The 17,227-nt window shown below is 36.8% G+C and overlaps 3 protein-coding genes across 4 annotated transcripts; 1 reads left to right on the top strand and 2 right to left on the bottom strand.

The window, feature by feature from the left end:
• Nucleotides 1-941: 941 nt before the first annotated feature.
• On the bottom strand, nucleotides 942-2,470 carry mrm1 (mitochondrial rRNA methyltransferase 1 homolog (S. cerevisiae)). Its single transcript, XM_030121822.1, has 2 exons — nucleotides 2,340-2,470; nucleotides 942-2,309 (listed from the first exon to the last, which is right to left on the bottom strand). Exon 2 carries the CDS (start codon nucleotides 2,297-2,299, stop codon nucleotides 1,124-1,126), a length of 1,176 nt encoding a protein of 391 aa, XP_029977682.1. The 5' UTR covers nucleotides 2,300-2,309; nucleotides 2,340-2,470; the 3' UTR covers nucleotides 942-1,123.
• Nucleotides 2,471-3,917: 1,447 nt separating this feature from the next.
• On the top strand, nucleotides 3,918-9,160 carry chmp2a (charged multivesicular body protein 2A). The gene is made up of 6 exons (XM_030121824.1): nucleotides 3,918-4,064; nucleotides 5,422-5,589; nucleotides 5,700-5,879; nucleotides 5,994-6,124; nucleotides 6,223-6,284; nucleotides 8,231-9,160. The coding sequence occupies exons 2-6, from the start codon at nucleotides 5,422-5,424 to the stop codon at nucleotides 8,347-8,349; spliced, it is 660 nt and encodes a 219-aa protein (XP_029977684.1). The 5' UTR covers nucleotides 3,918-4,064; the 3' UTR covers nucleotides 8,350-9,160.
• Nucleotides 9,161-9,386: 226 nt separating this feature from the next.
• msl1b (MSL complex subunit 1b) lies at nucleotides 9,387-15,079 on the bottom strand. Of its 2 annotated transcripts, none has more exons than XM_030121820.1 (9): nucleotides 14,971-15,079; nucleotides 13,711-14,419; nucleotides 13,389-13,585; nucleotides 12,809-13,170; nucleotides 12,648-12,712; nucleotides 12,483-12,550; nucleotides 12,037-12,161; nucleotides 11,853-11,925; nucleotides 9,387-11,137 (listed from the first exon to the last, which is right to left on the bottom strand). In XM_030121820.1, exons 2-9 carry the CDS (start codon nucleotides 14,329-14,331, stop codon nucleotides 11,047-11,049), a joined length of 1,602 nt encoding a protein of 533 aa, XP_029977680.1. In that variant the 5' UTR covers nucleotides 14,332-14,419; nucleotides 14,971-15,079; the 3' UTR covers nucleotides 9,387-11,046. The 2 variants fall into 2 exon arrangements, with proteins under 2 accessions (XP_029977680.1, XP_029977681.1); XM_030121821.1 differs by having other exon boundaries at nucleotides 12,851-13,170.
• Nucleotides 15,080-17,227: the final 2,148 nt, after the last annotated feature.

The following is a 17,227-nucleotide window of genomic DNA, read 5'->3' as shown; positions in this document are numbered from 1 at the left end:
GATTAACATCTGCAGAGCCCACTGCCCCTGCAGGTTTGGAAATCCAGTTTCCCCCACCAGGTGCCAGAACTGAAGAAGTCACTTGGATGAGAGACAAAACGTTTTTCAAAGGGCTGAACCAGTCCAGTTAAACCAAGAATTAAGATAAACTCACTAAGACATTTTTCCTTAGTACACTAAGGAAAGGTGCTAATGTTGTGTCTGCTGTGTAACTCTGCACCCCCCTCACGTATTTGTTTGTAGCTGTAGATGTTTGTTGCAACTAATTCACAGATTAGTTGGGTGTCTGTTCTTTAAAGTTCTTCTAAATTATGTTAATTATAAATACTAGAATAAGTCTAGAATGTAGCCAGATAACTTTTTTAATATAGCCACCATGTGTAAATTCTTGTAGAAGTTGATGGTTTAAAAGGTTTCTAAATCTCCACTTTATGCATTATTTACACAATATCCATATGTAGACCCAGGGCACAAAAAACACTTTGAAACAAGTACTTGTGCAACTCAAATGTAATCCAATATTTTATTCCAAAGGTTAATTATTATATTTGTTATTTCTGTTGACGAAGTTACATGATCATTGCTTGTTTGTGTCACCATCCATCCGTGTGTCTGTGATATTATGCAAAAGAAAATGCACAGATATATTTTAGATAAATGTATACATTTTAAACAGTACATTTCAGAGCACGTCCATAAAAAGGGGGCAGAGAGTAGAACTGTTGTCATGTTATCCCCTGGTTAACCAGTGTGCCCTTCTAGTTATGTTTAGATTATAATTCAACTAGTCAACTAGCCAAGGCTGATCAGTGGCCCCCCCCCCGTGGGCCCCCCCCACCCCCGATCACCACCAAAATTTAATCATTTCTTCCTTATCCCATTTCCAACAAACCCTGAAAATTTCATCAAAATCTGTCCATAACTTTTTGAGTTATGTTGCACACTAACGGACAGACAGACAAACAAACAGACAGACAGACAAACAAACCCTGGCAAAAACATAACCTCCTTGGCGGAGGTAATTACATAATCATACATAAAAAAATGCCATAAAATGTACTCATATCAAGAATCTATTCATGAGGCTAAAGGATTGCAAGCTTAGCCCTTGCAGTGTTGGTGACTATCTGTTACATCTCTTGGAAAACAGCAGAGAGTGAAGCAGAATACCTGTAGCTACAGACACATTGAGTGATTCTATTCCAGAACACAGTTCTCTGCCTGCTGGGATGGTGATGAGGGTTTGGCACAGAGACAGCAGCCTCCGGGACAAGCCTTCCCCCTCACCACCAATCAACAACAATGTGGGTTTGGTCATTTCAAATTCTGAACACTGGGTGATGGAAACATGGGACTCCACTGACTCCGCTCCGACTGTACCAACAACTTCCCAGCCCTGTGCCGCTTTCATTTTCAGCATATGTTCAAGGTTGCCATATCCATAAACTCCCATCACTTCCATGACACCTGAGCTGGCCTTGCTGACCACAGGGGACAATGGGCAGCTGTGGGAAACACTGCTGGCAACTCTGTCCACACCGAGAAAATAGGCTGAGCGCAGAATGGCTCCCAGGTTCATTGGGTCCTGAACAGCTTCCAGAACGAGCCACAGAGGGATGTTTTGGTCTTTTCTATTAAGCCTCAATTCTCTCTCCTCTTTCAGATAATACAACGGGCTGGCTTGGAGACACACTCCTTGATGTACACGCCCTCCTGACATTTTGTCCAGATCTTTTTTACTGACCCGTTGGATTGGCACCCCTCGCTTGTGAGCCTCCTCACACACTTTTACAACAGAAGCTCTATGTGAAGTCTCACCATCTTTCACATAAAGCCTATAAATCTTTCTTCTTCCCTGAATAACAGCCAAGAGACAAGGAGAGACACCAAAAACAACCTCATAGTTCTGCCCTTTAGAGTCCACTGCTGAGTTCTGTGTTTGTAGATTCTCCATCTGTGCAGTAGTGACGTCCTCCAGAGACAGTCTCTGGAGTTCAGATGAGACTCTGCTGCCTTCTCTATGGTTCTGATTCTTCAACAGTGGCATCTCATTTTTCCACACTTTTTGAATTGACTTGCCATGGACGTGCCACCCCTTAGATCCAAAAGGTTTCTGCTGATCTGATCCCCTGTGTCTTCTTTTCACTGCAGGGTTGATGCTATTCTTCCCTGGACACAGAAGGCTTCCTGTACCATGATAATACGCTACCACAGAGTAGACTCCTCCAGGTTTGTAGAGTCCCCTCCTCCCAAGAAACAGCACTAACTTGTGTTGGTGCATGTTAGTAAATGTCCACATATTAGAGGTGTGGAAACCCTCAAGAGGTGTGGGAGTCCAGAAGAAAGGCTCTTCTGACCTCACAAAGATCACAAAATACCGTTAAAGTCCTATCTGTCCTCCCAAAACTTGATCCAAAGGCAAAGACAGTAAATGTTTGAGGTCCCGCTGACTGTACGCACATGGGTAAGCCCTGCGTCAATTACGCAAAGGTAAGACAGGAAGTGAAGGGTAAGCCGACAAAATAAGAGCATACTGTTCTCCCATCGGAAGGTACGAGGAGTTTGGGTGGTTAACTAATAAAAAAAATGTAAAAATAAATGAACATTTTTAAATCACAATTTTTAACATCCCAGTCTGGAATGTATTTATGACTAAGGAATATAGGAGTACAGAATGGGGATGGAAGTAAATAATGTCTACTTCTTCTCACTTCTCAGCATGAAATGTACAAAATAAATCTGATTTATTTGTATAATTATCTATAGATATGTTTAAGTGTAGATCTAATAGATTACATATAGGCCTATTTATATTTATATGAATTTACGTGTATTTGTGTAAATATATATATATATATATATATATACACACACACACACACACACACATATATATATATATATATATATATGTATATATATACATATTTTGTCTCTCTTTAGTATTATACTTCTATTATGTTTTTTCTTTTTTGTCTTTTTTACTTTTACTTGCTTGAAATAAATATATATAAATCATCAATCAATCAATTAAACAATAAACACTTTTCAAAATCCATGTGACATATTGCAATCAAAGGAAAACAATCCTACAATCAAGCACGAAAAGCTTATTCAAGATCTCAGCATTGATATACATAAAATATATCTGTCTGTAAAATATAATAGAAATAATCTTCAATCAAAATTAAGTTAATTAGACTATGGTATAAAAATACTAAAAACATATTCTATCTAAACCATCTGAAACACAAATAGACAAAAGAAAAAGTGAGTTGCTTCTAGCACTGGGTATAACATATCATATCTTAATATGTAACTGACTGTTTTGAAAAGATATATTTACAATGTAGAGGAATCACAGAGAACCACTGATCATCTCATTTAACCACATGATTATCAATGTGCTTTTAGCCTTAGCCTCACATTAAGTCTATTCACACGTAAGTCTGGAGTATTATAAATTCTTTAAATAATTTTAATATGGATATTTTTTCCCTTTTATCATGATTTTATGCACTCTGTTTTGTATTTTATTTTTGAGGATATTATTCTTTTTTGTGTGTGTGCTATATACATAACCTCATCATAATCATCATCGTCATTATTTTACAATTAGATAGCAGTGGTAGAAGTTGGGAAATTAAAAAAAAGAATGATTGGGCATTTTAAACTGAGAAACTGAATAATATGAAAAAAAAATGTCCACACATAATTATTTTATAGCTATATTTCATTGGATACTTGCATTGTTAAAAAAAAATGTATAAGTTAAATCAATAGCTACTGGTTTTATGACTATAATGATTAAATGAAATAAGGCATTTATTATTGAAACTTTCCATTACGCTACAACCGCAGTTTTAGTTTTTGATGTAACTTGACACCATGGTGACAGTTTGTCATAGTTACGTCATTTCCCGGAAGTGAAACTTCTTCAACACGGAAGAGCAGGAAAGAAAACAAATAATCGTTCAAAATTTGTCGAGTTGAAGTCGGGGAAGACAACCTTACTACTGTATATCTTCTGGATTACCGTCTACTCATCAAAGGCTTGATACACGGTGAGAATAAAGCAGTGAATGACTGACGTGTGACGGTTTATGTTCGTAGTTAATGGGGCTTGGTCGCTCGTAGCTGTAGGAGATGTCCAGATAGGATGAGAACAGCTGAGACTGGGTGAAAGAAGAAGCCAAAAGTATTAACAGCAGGCCTCTAGTCACATAGCCGACACCTTACTAATGTTGTCCAAGCGACATGACATTTATTTAGCGAATCCAAGTATCTGGCACCGTGTTTGACACTGTCTGATGGAAAAACTGTGTCACGCCTTCATGTATTTTCAGGTTTGATTTCATTATTATCACACTGGGATCATGGTTAAGTATGATCCATATATAAACCCCTACATACTTTTTGAGCTACGTAACGTCTAACATTATGTCACTGCGGGGTTTGTTGGCCTGTTTGTTCAACACGTTATTGTACAGAAAAATCGATGACTCACTTTAGTCACATGTGATTAAAATGTTTTTTAAGGAGTTCAACCATGGGGCATGTTTTAGTGACATATTATTATTCTTTAAGAAGCTCCTTAGTATACATTTTTAAGTGCTGTGATGTTTCTGCTTTTCAATTAAAACCCTGTATATCCCTAAATTATTTTTATGGTTGTATGATCGATCAGTGTGTTGTGCAAACTGATTGTTCTGTTTCTCATTGTTAAAAATATACTGTAATCATACACTTAACCCTTTACTGGGCAAGTGGCTATTTTTGGTCATTTCCGCACACATTCACATTACAAGACAGTGACAGCACGAGTTACAGTGAGGACAGTGAGGCAACAATCTCAGGTCTCATGTGGTTGACAGGGTCTGTAAGGTCCACCTCTACATGAACAGTAAATGTAACTGCTTGGTGAGGTACCATGAAGTAATGGTACTAATGTTGTTCTAATGTTCTACAAGTGATGTTCTAATGTTCGAAAATACATGTTCCTTTCACATTACAAGTGTTTTTCTTGTATTTTTTTTAATACTTATATATACTAGATGTTTGGTTTTTTTTGCCACATACAGGAAAGGAACTAAATATGGTAACTTAATTGGCCTTGATTTTCTACATGGCAATAAAAAATGTGCAAAATTTCACAAAAGTAATAAAGTCTTGAGTCCTCCAATAACACTAAGGTTTACATTTTGAATTTCAAAATATTTCTGTTAGTGCCCTATAAAGGGTTAATAGTTTCTCAGTTCTTATGTTGATGCTATTATTAAAAAATATATATTTTCACTTACTTCAAATCCCTAAAAACAATGAATAATATCACACAGTGCAACGAGAAACAGCAGTACCCATATGTAATTTTTTTTTTTTTTTATCAGTTTGCTTTGGATTGACAGTGGTATTTTCAAACAGATGGAATTCCTATTTGGGAGGAGAAAGACTCCAGAGGAGATGCTGAGGCAGAATCAGAGGGCGCTCAACCGAGCCATAAGAGAGCTGGACCGAGAGCGAGTGAAACTTGAGCAACAGGAGAAGAAGATTATTGCTGACATTAAGAAAATGGCCAAACAGGGACAAATGGTGAGATGAGGGGAAAGACAATGGTGTTTTATGAGGAGAGAACAAATTATAAATGATGAACAGTACTTGTGCTTTTAGTTTACTGATTTGTATTAATTGAATGATTGCAGGATGCCGTCAAAATAATGGCCAAGGATTTGGTTCGAACAAGACGCTACATTAAGAAATTCATCATGATGAGAGCCAACATCCAAGCAGTCAGTCTAAAGATACAGACACTCAAGTCCAACAACAGTATGGCACAGGCTATGAAGGGCGTCACCAAAGCTATGGCCACCATGAACAGACAGGTCTGATTTTATCTCACTGAAAAATACTCGTTGACAACCACAGCTAAAAACTGATGAAAAGAAACAATAGCCCTGTGCTGAAAATGATCTCTTGTTTTTCTTCAATGTACACAGCTGAAATTACCTCAGATCCAGAAGATAATGATGGAGTTTGAAAGACAGAGTGAAATCATGGATATGAAAGAGGATATGATGAACGACGCTATCGATGATGCAATGGGTGATGAAGACGATGAGGAGGAGAGGTGAAAGACTGAAACAAACCTGGTGCATTCTTTAAATTCTTAATTCATGCATAACAGATTTGGTACATCAGTGACTGTGTTTCTGTTTCAATATATAGTGACGCTATTGTTTCCCAAGTGCTGGATGAGCTGGGTCTTACTCTGACCGATGAACTGTCAAGTAAGGAAATCCGACCACAACTTCTGTTTTTATGTTGTGTTTCTCTTTACATTTAATTGAGATTTACCTTGCAGTGTTTCATACATTTATTCATTGAAATACATTGCACAATGTGTGTGTATTTTCCCTTCTACTCTGTAAGACTTGGATCTAACTGTAGATGTAGAGGTTTACAATCTGGACACTTAAATTTTCAGCAAACATTAGCCAAACACAGATGGGCACAAACACTTAAAATATGTGAAAACAAATTCTGCTCTTAGAAAATGTAAGTGAAATATTTGTCATTTTTATTTTTAAATGAAAAAAATGCATTGTCAGCTTAGTCAAAGTGACATTGACAAACACTGAAGATTTAATCACATTGTTATTCAATATGATGTGGAAAGAATGTATTCTATCCGAGTTGTGTCAGACTGATCACACACTCTGAACTCAGATAAATTCAAGAAACTTCAGAGTAATAAGAAGTGAATGTTGTTTAAATGAATTTATCAAAATAATCATTGAACATAAAGGAGTTCAGTGGGTTAATGACAGATTTTTTTTAAAAAAGAAAAGAACTATTTGAGAATCAACAGGAACAGTACATTTAAAATATAGTTCTTATATATTAATATTATGAAGAGATTTTGGTTAGGACTATTTTTCTACAGTTTAAACTTAGGGATAAAATATTTTATTTGCGACTAAATAATATTAATTTTCTCTATTCCAAATATGTTCATTTTTCAAGTATTTAATCACAAACTGCACCTTGTTTTTTCTGCTTGAGAGTACAAATTACTTAAAAAAAGTAATTAAACAGTACTTGAATACATTTAATGGAAATACCTCTGACCTTTGGTCAAGCAGAGTAATGAGTGCATTGGTGAGGGACAGTTTTCAGGAGTGGATCGATACACATTTGGCACTAAAGCGAGTATTTACAGCAGCAGGATGGTGTGTTTAGTGCAGTGTCCATGATTACTATAATGAAAGACAAGCTTGACAGTAGAAGAGTAGGGATTACTGACGTGATCTGGACAATAATGAAGGTTTATGAAACAGGGTGAAAAGATTACACCTCTGTAGGAATACTCATTATTAGTAGGCATATTCACAAGGGGAAAACACTGAACATTTTATGCAGTAGAATAGAATAGGCTTTATTGTCATTACACCAGTTGTACAACAAAATTGCAGGTGGTCTCTGCCAGGGACAGTGCACTTACATCTAAGTAACAACACAAAAAATACAGACATGTAAAAAAGCCATCACTAGGAAATGGCTAAAAAAGGATGCTGAAAAAATGGAGGACTGGATAGAGGTTATAGGTGACATCTATAGGATGGAGAAGTTGACTTTCTCTGTCAGACTTGATTCAGACAAATTCACCAATTACAAAAACTGAGTTGATTTTGTAATACTATTAAGAGCTGATTTTACTTGATAAGAGTAATGTGTATATAGACTCATGTAAACCCTTGGTTCATGCTACACACTTTAAATGTTCAGTGTTCATCATATACAGGGGAAAAGGGTTTCTGGAAGGAAAGAACGGAATGGGAAAAATAATTTTTTCCCTTCATTTTAGGTTACTGTGTACATTTTTACTATTTCTGTCAATGTTCCCCTGTATGAGTATGTTTTTGTTTTTTAGTTTATTTTTCTTTACATATATAGAAGTTATATACAGGATGTAAAATGCAGACAAGATAATGCTGAGTGAAAAAAAAAAAAAAAGATAATTACAAAACAAAAAAAAAATAGACATGTATTAAAAATATAGCATAGTGTGCAATTGTCAAATATGTGGAAATTAGAGATACACTGTGTGAAAGGGTAAAATTTTAAAAATAGTATAAAAATGTGCAAATGTAGTAGTGTAAATGATGTAAAAATACATGTAACAGTGTAAACAGACAATATGTTCATATTGGTACATTCCTTGTTGTTATCCTAGATCTGCCATCCACCGGAGGAAGCCTTTCTGTGGCTGGAAAGAAGGCTGAGCCCCAAGCTGCCCTGGCTGATGCAGACGCCGATCTGGAAGAGCGGCTGAAAAACCTCCGGAAAGATTGAACACGCTGTAACTGTCAGACAAGTGCACTGTTGGCGGGGGTGTTAATACAGATACAAATGTACTCAGATCTGTGTGACTAGGTTCTGTTCAAAGGATAACTGATTGAACATTGGCTTGTTTTCATCAAACGGCCTGTGTGACACAGGTCTATGGCTTTCTTTTCGAGGTGTTTTATTGTGTGTTTTTTGTGTTTTTCAACCAACCTACAGGGGTACTTTATCCCTCATATGTCTAGCAAATCTTTGTTTCATTGAAGACATTGCCAAAAAAAACAAATTTCTCTAAGTGAAACATTATTTCACATTTTGTGTAAATACTAACTCCCAAAGGCATGTTCTTTTCACATTATCATTTAACAGTAACACTACATGGAAAACCTTTAAATGAAAGTTGGTAATAATCACAAGAGTGGATTCTTTATATGGTTGGAGTTTATGGAAGATAAACTTTTTGTACATCCGCTTATCCTCACACTCCCCATGACTGATTTCATTTGTGGCCATTGTCACAGCTGTCTCGATGTATATGAAGATGGTATACAAAAAGTTTTTAATCCCTGTATCTTTTCTGTTAAATTTTACCAAAAGGACAGTATGCAGTACTTTACAATAACATGTAAGACTAACTAATCACCATTTACAAATGTACAGTGAAGGGCACACCTCATAGCGCCTGTCAAGTCTGTGTTTGTGTGCGTTTCAGATCACTCTTACCAAATGGTTAGTGAAGGGTTAATGCTGTTTTGTTTTGTTTTTGAAAAGCTGTCCTATTTTACTTTTCTTTATTCAATAAACTTTTTTTCAGATTTAACTGGGTGTCTAATTAGAAAAGTGTTGAAAGAAGGTAATTTGTGGTGGATCTTAGGTAATGTAAAATAACTATGTATTTTAGAGTCCATATACTTAATGGTAGGAATGATACTGTTAAGTCAGTCTCTAATCGCAGGTTCTGTTCATTTTTGTGCCTGAATAATTTCCTTTCTATAGATTCTTATGTCCTATAATCATCCAAAAGTTACGACAACCAAACAAACTTATCAGTGTGTTAATTTTATTCCAAAAACTGAATTTTAACTTTCAAAACTGTCAATTTGTCAACATACAATCATAGAACAATTATTGAATGTACTCAACACTTCAACATTAAATAATAAAAAAATAACAGCCATGTTTTATGTACATTTGTTTCTGAGAGCTATGTACAGAAAAATCAACTCTGTATTTCCAAAATCTGCCAGAACATACGCTCGGCAGTTGTATTGAAGCTGCAGAAAGCCATTGCATCATATGTGAAACAGGCAAGCAAATGCAGCAAAGGAACTTTTGCAGAAATCAATCACTGTGATTGTAACCAAGACAAAGAGATTAATTGGCAGCATGTTAACTAGCATACTGCTGGACACTGCTATAACTACTGCTAGAAAGCGTATTCATAGTCTAAAATGGTTCCTTTGAATGTCAGCGTACTGCATCCGTAAGAGACCAATGCATACACAGAACTTGCCTAATATTTACTGGCTTATAAGCATATTGGAAAGATTGGAAACACGAAAATTAGGATCAAAGATGTACTGCTATTGTCAGATCACCTTTTAATAAGGCTATTCAGGCTGAAAGCAGTAGTGCTCACTGAACAGAGCAGCCACAAGTCATGCTTTCATGAAATTAATATAGTTTTATAGTCCAATGAGCAGAGATGGTACTCCAATCTCAGGTAAGCCATGCTACCATCTTTTTTGAGACATGTTTTACGGCTAAATAGAGTCCATGCAACTCACAAAAAATAACAAAACAGGAACAGAACACTGGGTTTCACACCAAATTTACCACCGTTCTAATAGCATGTGTACCTCTGATTCCATGAAACCACATTAAACACAATCATTTGATTGTTTGTATGATAGATTAGTTTCTTAACATCTGATAAGCTGCTAAACTGTGTTTTTATTATGGAGTCATGCTGAGTGTGGATCAAAAGCTGCTATCACACTTAACATTGATAAGATCTTCTCTGAGGTTGTGTGTGAACAGTAATATAGGCAATACACAGTACGATACAGTCAGATTGATATTTTTTCACCTAGGCAGAGCGAATGAATGTAATAGGACTATCCAGAGCAAGGATATAGCCATATTGCTCATCATAAACATTTCAAGCCTCTATTTTTCAGTCAAAATGGCAACCAGTGAATGCTCAAGATTAAAGTCCCCAGTTTATCTTGTCATTTGACAGTGCAAATATGTTTTTATTTTTAAAAAGAATCCCATATTTATGAAGTAAAATCAATTTTGGATGGTGCAGCAGGGAGAAAATGTATTTTAAATCTATCTCAAAACATGCAAATAACTGTTGGTACTTTTTTTGTAGAATACAATCTGAGGGATGAGTTATTTTTAATAGCTGCTAACAGGGGGACTGAAATCTTGTGGCATCAAGCACTTACGTCTCCCTTTCAGAGGTATATATGAAACAAATATAGGACACCCATTGGCACAGCTATCTCCCATTCTCCTCTGATATTCTGCAGGAGATCAGCTGTTCTGCGGAGGCATGTTGAGACTGGGGAGTCATTTACTCTCTCAGAGTGAAAGTGACAGCAGTTATACATAGCAACTGGTGACAGTCTCTGGCCCAGACAAGTCACGTCAATGCTGAGCATGGAGTGGTGTCTATCTGCTGTTTAAGCCACTCTGTCTTCACTTCCGGCAGGTCCGATGAGGTGTGTGTTTTTTGGGCACCTCTATGCGGCATCGGCTTCGATCATCCAGCCAAGGCAGCTCAAAGTTCCTGAGGAGGTGGACATTTTAACATTTCACTTTGTAATTAAAATCATCAGTAAAAGCTCAGTTTTAACATTGCTTTCTCTAAACTTTCAACATATGATCAAGTTTCCCTGTATACACAATTTGTACAGGGGTTGGACAAAATAATGGAAACTCCTTAAAAAAATCAACAAAATATAATTTAATATGGTGTAGGTCCGCCTTTTGCAGCAATTACAGCCTCAATTCTCCGAGGTATTGATTCATACAACTTGTGAATTATTTCCAAAGGAATTTTAAGCCTTTCTTCAGTTAGAATACCCTCCAACTCTTTTAGAGACGATGGCGGTGGAAATCGCCGTCTTACTTGAATCTCTAAAACTGACCATAAATGCTCAATAACGTTGAGGTCTGGGGACTGTGCTGGCCATATGAGATGCTCAACTTCATTAGAATGTTCCTCATGCCATTCTTTAACAATTCTAGCTGTATGGATTGGGGCATTATCATCTTGAGGTGAAGGTGTTTCCATTATTTTGTCCAACCCCTGTATTTTATCAAGAATTCAACTTCAAGTATATAAGAACATCTCCAATCCAACAAGTACCTCCTGCTAGAAGCCAACAATAAATTACACTAAATAATAACCATTAATCAGCAACTAAATTACCTTCAATAATCTGTCTAATCATGTGAGCTTTATCATGATGCTCAGGAATAAAAACATGTTTCCAACTTACTGTTGAGTGAGTTTGGGTAATGGCCGTCCAAATGCAACCACAGGCAAGAAGGGTGTTATCACTATAGTTTCAACTGGCAAAAACACAAGAAAATCAAGTTAAAACCTTGGCTGTCATTGGGTTCCACTTTAAAACATCACTAATTCTATTCAGCCGTAGCAATTATAAAACAATGCAGATGTACCATCTTCGGTGTCAGGGTAAAAAGATGAAAGCTCCGGCTCAGATTCTTGGACAACTTTCTTCCTGTTCATGCGTTGCTGTAAACGCTGGAACATGCGCTGTTCTCTGATTCGCTGAATGTCCCATCTAAAGACAAAAATAATTGACAAAATGAAGAAAAATATATGAGCACAGCCCTTTCCTACAAATCATGTAAAACTAATAAGCTTTTATCATGGTTTTCAATCAAAAGTTGAGGACACTACTTCATTGTGTTACAACTCCTTCATTAATCAATATGAACCATTATACATGTTATTTCTCCACATAATTTCTTGTTTAGTTAGACTTGACATTACTCAATGATAACATGGAACGAACAAGGTCAAAACATTTTAATATCATGATAATAATATGCGACTGTGTCAAATGATGTATGATCCAAAGCTTATATCAACTGATGCATACCTTTTTCTCCTCTTCTCATCCAACTCCAGCTTCAAATGACGCTTTAGAAACACACTGTCATCCAGCACCTTCATGAGAAGAGAATTTCACATAATATTGCTGGTTTAGCTGCTTTTGTATATGGCTCTAAATAAGTAAAATTGTTCTGCTGTTCCAGCAGCTCACCTCAGGTGGGGTAAAGGACGAGTCAGTATGCAGGGGCTCGATATAATTTTCCCTCCAGGATGGAACTACAACATCGCAAAGTGAAGACCATTACTCATGGATAAGGTGTTCAGTACTTTAAAGGATATAGTGATTAAATAATGGATATAGATTAGGCTTACAAACAATCAGCATATCATGTACTACATGAGGAGTCCACTCACTGGCCACCTCTTCCTCCTTTTTAGGGGAAGTCTCACGCAGAGGGGATAGAGGAGGTTGATTCCAGCAACAGAGATACATCTCTGTGGTTGACATGAAGGGCAGATCTTCCATCTGACAGCTCAGCTCAGGCTCCTCTTTGCAGGGGAGCAAAATGTCCTTTTCTGCCCCTGACCTCATCGGCACAGTCTTCTCTGGAGTTTCTTTACTGCGCAGCTCTCTTTGGTTGGGAGAGCTGGGTTGAATCTCAGACTTTTGGGGGCTAAGTTTGGTACATTTACCCCGTGATTTCTGGGCTTTTGGATCTCCGAAGCAAGATTTCCTGTGCGTAAAATGTAAAACTTTAAATATTCATTTTGTGGACATGCATATTGGTCCTACAACATGTTTAAGTCATGAATTCTGAAACAAATAATGGGAAAAAGATGTTTTATGTGTACAGTAATTGCAGTGTATATGTATGGCATTAGTAAGGTTTGATTTAGTGTTAAAAAAAAATCTGAGGTAAGCAAAGAAGCGAATCTGCTATTGTTTATTCACCTCTTTTGACCTTTGCCACCCCGACTGAAGAGTGGAGTGGGTGGGTTAGGCTGTGGAGTCTCCTCAACATCTAGATCCCACATGTCTTCCTTATCAGGGGTCCATGGCTCTAGGGGCTGAAAGAGGCGTTTATCACGTGGTGGATCTTTTCTTGTGAGCTGCAGGCGACGCTCCATACGCTCAATACGGGCAAGAAGCTGCAAACAAGGGGGACATGGTCAAACATTTTATTTTTTTCATAAAAACAGACATGATAGATTTAAAAAAATCAACACAATACTTTATTCTATTTGTGGAAAGGAAATTATTTTATTTGACATACTGTCTCCTTGTCTGCTTTGAGCTCATCTATTTCCTTATCCTTGGACTGCAGCTGTTGTTGCTGTTGTTCAATGAGGTCCAACTGGAGGAGAAGAATCTGCCGGAGGCAGTTGGCTTGAGTGTGTGGATTGGCAGGAGTCTTCCTGATGTTCCTCCATTTTCCCTCAGAGGAGAGTTCAATAGATGCAGTACCAAGAACTCCAGGGACAACCCCTTTTGCACTATCCTCTGCACCTGCATCTTTAGGGTTGTTGTTTAAAGCCATCTGAGGGTTATCCATATTGCCAATAGAGAGGGGTTTACCTTTCACTGGGGTTCCCTCACCCCCCATTTGTCTGACAGGGGACAATATCCCCACAGTATTATTGTCTCCTTGAACTACTTCTGCAATTGTGGCAGCGAGGGCAACTTTGCTTGTCATGTAACTCTGGTCTACGTCCTTTGATTTGCTTGGGATCTCGCCCCCTTGTACGTCTTGAACATCTATAACAAAGTCACAGGACTCCCTCTTGAGGCTCACTGGACTCACAGTGGCGGTCCCAATATACGTTTTGTGAAAGTCGACGGTGTCACCGTTATGCTTGGATCCTGTATTTGGAAATAGGGTCGATCTCAGAGTCATGGCGAGCACATCGACTTTTCATTCTGCAACGCCTCAGCGACGCAATTCAACCACAGCTACTTCCCATGTAAACTTAGTAGCTGCTATCCTGCAGAGCAAAGGAAATAAAACACACTCAGCATGTTATATTTGGCTTTAACTTACAGCACAAAGTGTGCTTGAAGTGGGCACACATGCACAAACAAATAACGCTAATCCAACCTGAGGAAAACTAACGTTAACATCAATTGAGTGCCAGCTCCCGGACATCCTTTTCTAAAATCGTTAGCCGGCTTTGAAATTCAAGCTAAGCTACATTAGCACTGCAGTTAACACACATGACGATATTTCTAAGACAAATTATGCATGTTAGGTATACATATGTTCAGCCGAGCTTCTGGGTAGACATTTCAGTAGCAGGGCTTCAAACAAGGACTCGGGAGTGGCTGTGTAGGACACTGGCAGCAGCCATCTCCTCCATTTTGGTTCTGGCGAAATCATGAAAAACAATAACAGCTAGCTAGCAGGCTATCGTTAGCAACTGAGTTTGAGCAACAAAACGGACTTCCAAAGCAAGTCAGTTGCAGCGACCACGCCGTAACAAGGGTAGTCTGGACTGCACCGATTTTACAAATATGTAATTACGTATTTGGAGCTTACCTCGACTAATAATTCAAGTCCACCTGCAAGTGCCTTCATGTTCCCTCCTCAAGACTTGTTTTAAAGCGCCGACTTCTGCGCATGCGTAATTTGTTGGATAGCCATTTCTTGTGTTTTGAGCGTTTTTATCATATGATGAACAACAGAGGGCGGCAAAAAGCCCATTATCTTAGTCATGTAATGGTTGTGACACCATGAAGTATTTTCAGAAATAATACAACAAATATGCGTGTAATGATTTAAATACACTAAGATTACTCATTCCTATAGAATTGAATGTATATTCTTGAATTGATCTATTTGATGTTACTAATGATTTGATATTTTTAATCGTCTTAAGGGCATGAAGTTCCTTAATGAATGTTAGAAGGAAAATAAAAGAAAAATGTTAACTCTGTTTCTCCATATTCTATGGTAACTTTAAGTCAGATGTCCTGGTAATAAATGTGAGTCCTGTACTTTAGGTCTTGAGGTATTATCAACAAACCATTAGTTTTCATATTCTATTAAAGTGCTAATTTTTCATTAGTTTAATGGTCCATAAATGTTCCCTTGGGTTGTTAACTCAACTACACTTTTGGAAATTATATCTATTAATTTTCCACATTTATTACTGTGTTATCAGTTGTCACATGCATATATGTGTGTCATTAATGCTTTAATGTAGTGGAACTAAAATGTTTTACTCTCCTCATCACATTAGATCTGAGAATCTGTACAAATCACAGATTAGGGGGCAGGTAACAAGAGCAAGAGTTTGTCTTTGTCCTTTTCTTTTATCTCCATAAAGGTTTTACAAAACAGGTCTACTTAAAAATCGTTTTCACATTACTGGCTTTTTGTTTGATTCACACTTTCACCTTTTCTCTTTTAATGTTTGGAAAACCTAAAACATCTAAGGTATCTATGTGTAGACTACAGTGTCCTTGATAAACTCTCATTTGATTTTTAACAGTTCTGTGCTTTTTCTCATAAGGATATTATGAGGTGTGTTGTTTGAACTCTTCCTTTGTGTTAGTAGAAATTCATCCTGGCATTATTAGGTCAGACTAAATCTCATTTAAAGTAACTCTTTGCATGTCAGCAATCAAGTCCATCTTGTTTCTATTACTCATGTTACATGTTCTTCTGGCATGTTTCATCCTGCAAAAAGCAGTCTTGTTAAACTGGAGTAGTCAGTTCAGGTTACCTCTCACTGGTGGAATAATACAAAAAGAAAAAATGTTGTTTGCATAGTTTTATCTCATTCTGTCTGTGAGACATGTGGCATCTGGGGAGAGGATTTACGGACTCAACCACTGTTCTGTGAAATAAGAAAAATTTTGAAAAGTGTGGGGCAGTAAAATGGTTAATTTCTTGCTCTATCTAAGATTAAAAAAAAAAAAAAAATAGCCGATATGTTTCTGAATATACCAGAGGATTTGAATGGGTTGATTTTCTAAGGCATTTAATTCTTACAATTGCTTTCTCCTTTCAGACACCAAGGTACTGAGACCTGCACATTAATGACCTGCTGAGGCGCCATCTGTATGATGATGGAAAATCATATAGCGTTTTTGTTATTGTCTTCATAAAAGGCTCTGGCTATAGGGATATATTAGTATAGAATGATCTCACCTGCTGTGTTTCATCATACTCATGCTGAAATATCTTAAAGCACTTCATTACAGTATTTCTTTTGTGTTAGATTGTGCAATCTTGTCATGTCAGTGTCTCTGTATACAAGAATAGAAAAAATAGAATACAACTATAAACATAGAATATAACTATATACAACAAGGGGCTGAAGACACAAATAAATAAAACTTAACTTCAGCCACCTAACAGAATAAAGTTGCAGAATTAAGTGGCAACAGTAAAGTGACAGATGAATTAGAGAATTACTTGTGATATTATATGACATTATATGTATGTATTTTTTATTTTATTTATTATATGATACTATATTTGTAATGTAAAAAAAACACTTGCAATTAGTAAAAACTTATTGCTGTTTTCATAGACATCTTGGCAAAAAGATTCTAGATAGTATCAGTGATATACTGAAGATTTCTATCAAATGAATATAATATAATAAAAATTAAGTAGTAGAAGGAGTACTGTGTATTGCTCCATGTGTACCCACTGCATTCTCAAAAAAAGCATATTATTGGGAGGAAGTGGTGTTACTAAACTGACTTATTATATAAAATACTTCTGGCCAGCAGGGCTGTAATTTGCAGATAACATACTACATTTCTGTCATATAAGTATTTAA

Source organism: Sphaeramia orbicularis, chromosome 19 (assembly GCF_902148855.1).
Source record: "Sphaeramia orbicularis chromosome 19, fSphaOr1.1, whole genome shotgun sequence".
Classification (NCBI taxonomy): Eukaryota; Metazoa; Chordata; class Actinopteri; order Kurtiformes; family Apogonidae; genus Sphaeramia; species Sphaeramia orbicularis.
Note: the sequence above shows the minus strand (reverse complement) of the source record. Positions and strands in the feature narration are given on the sequence as shown.

Coding starts and splice junctions, on each gene's coding strand:
- msl1b (XM_030121820.1), bottom strand. CDS start 14,331: ATGACTCTGAGATCGACCCTATTTCCAAATACAGGATCCAAGCATAAC. Junction 13,171..13,388: donor GGTGGCAAAGGTCAAAAGAG/GTGAATAAACAA, acceptor TTTTACGCACAG/GAAATCTTGCTTCGGAGATC. Junction 12,713..12,808: donor ACATGATATGCTGATTGTTT/GTAAGCCTAATC, acceptor GCGATGTTGTAG/TTCCATCCTGGAGGGAAAAT.
- chmp2a (XM_030121824.1), top strand. CDS start 5,422: ATGGAATTCCTATTTGGGAGGAGAAAGACTCCAGAGGAGATGCTGAGG. Junction 5,880..5,993: donor TGGCCACCATGAACAGACAG/GTCTGATTTTAT, acceptor CAATGTACACAG/CTGAAATTACCTCAGATCCA. Junction 6,285..8,230: donor TCTGACCGATGAACTGTCAA/GTAAGGAAATCC, acceptor TTGTTATCCTAG/ATCTGCCATCCACCGGAGGA.
- mrm1 (XM_030121822.1), bottom strand. CDS start 2,299: ATGTGGACATTTACTAACATGCACCAACACAAGTTAGTGCTGTTTCTT.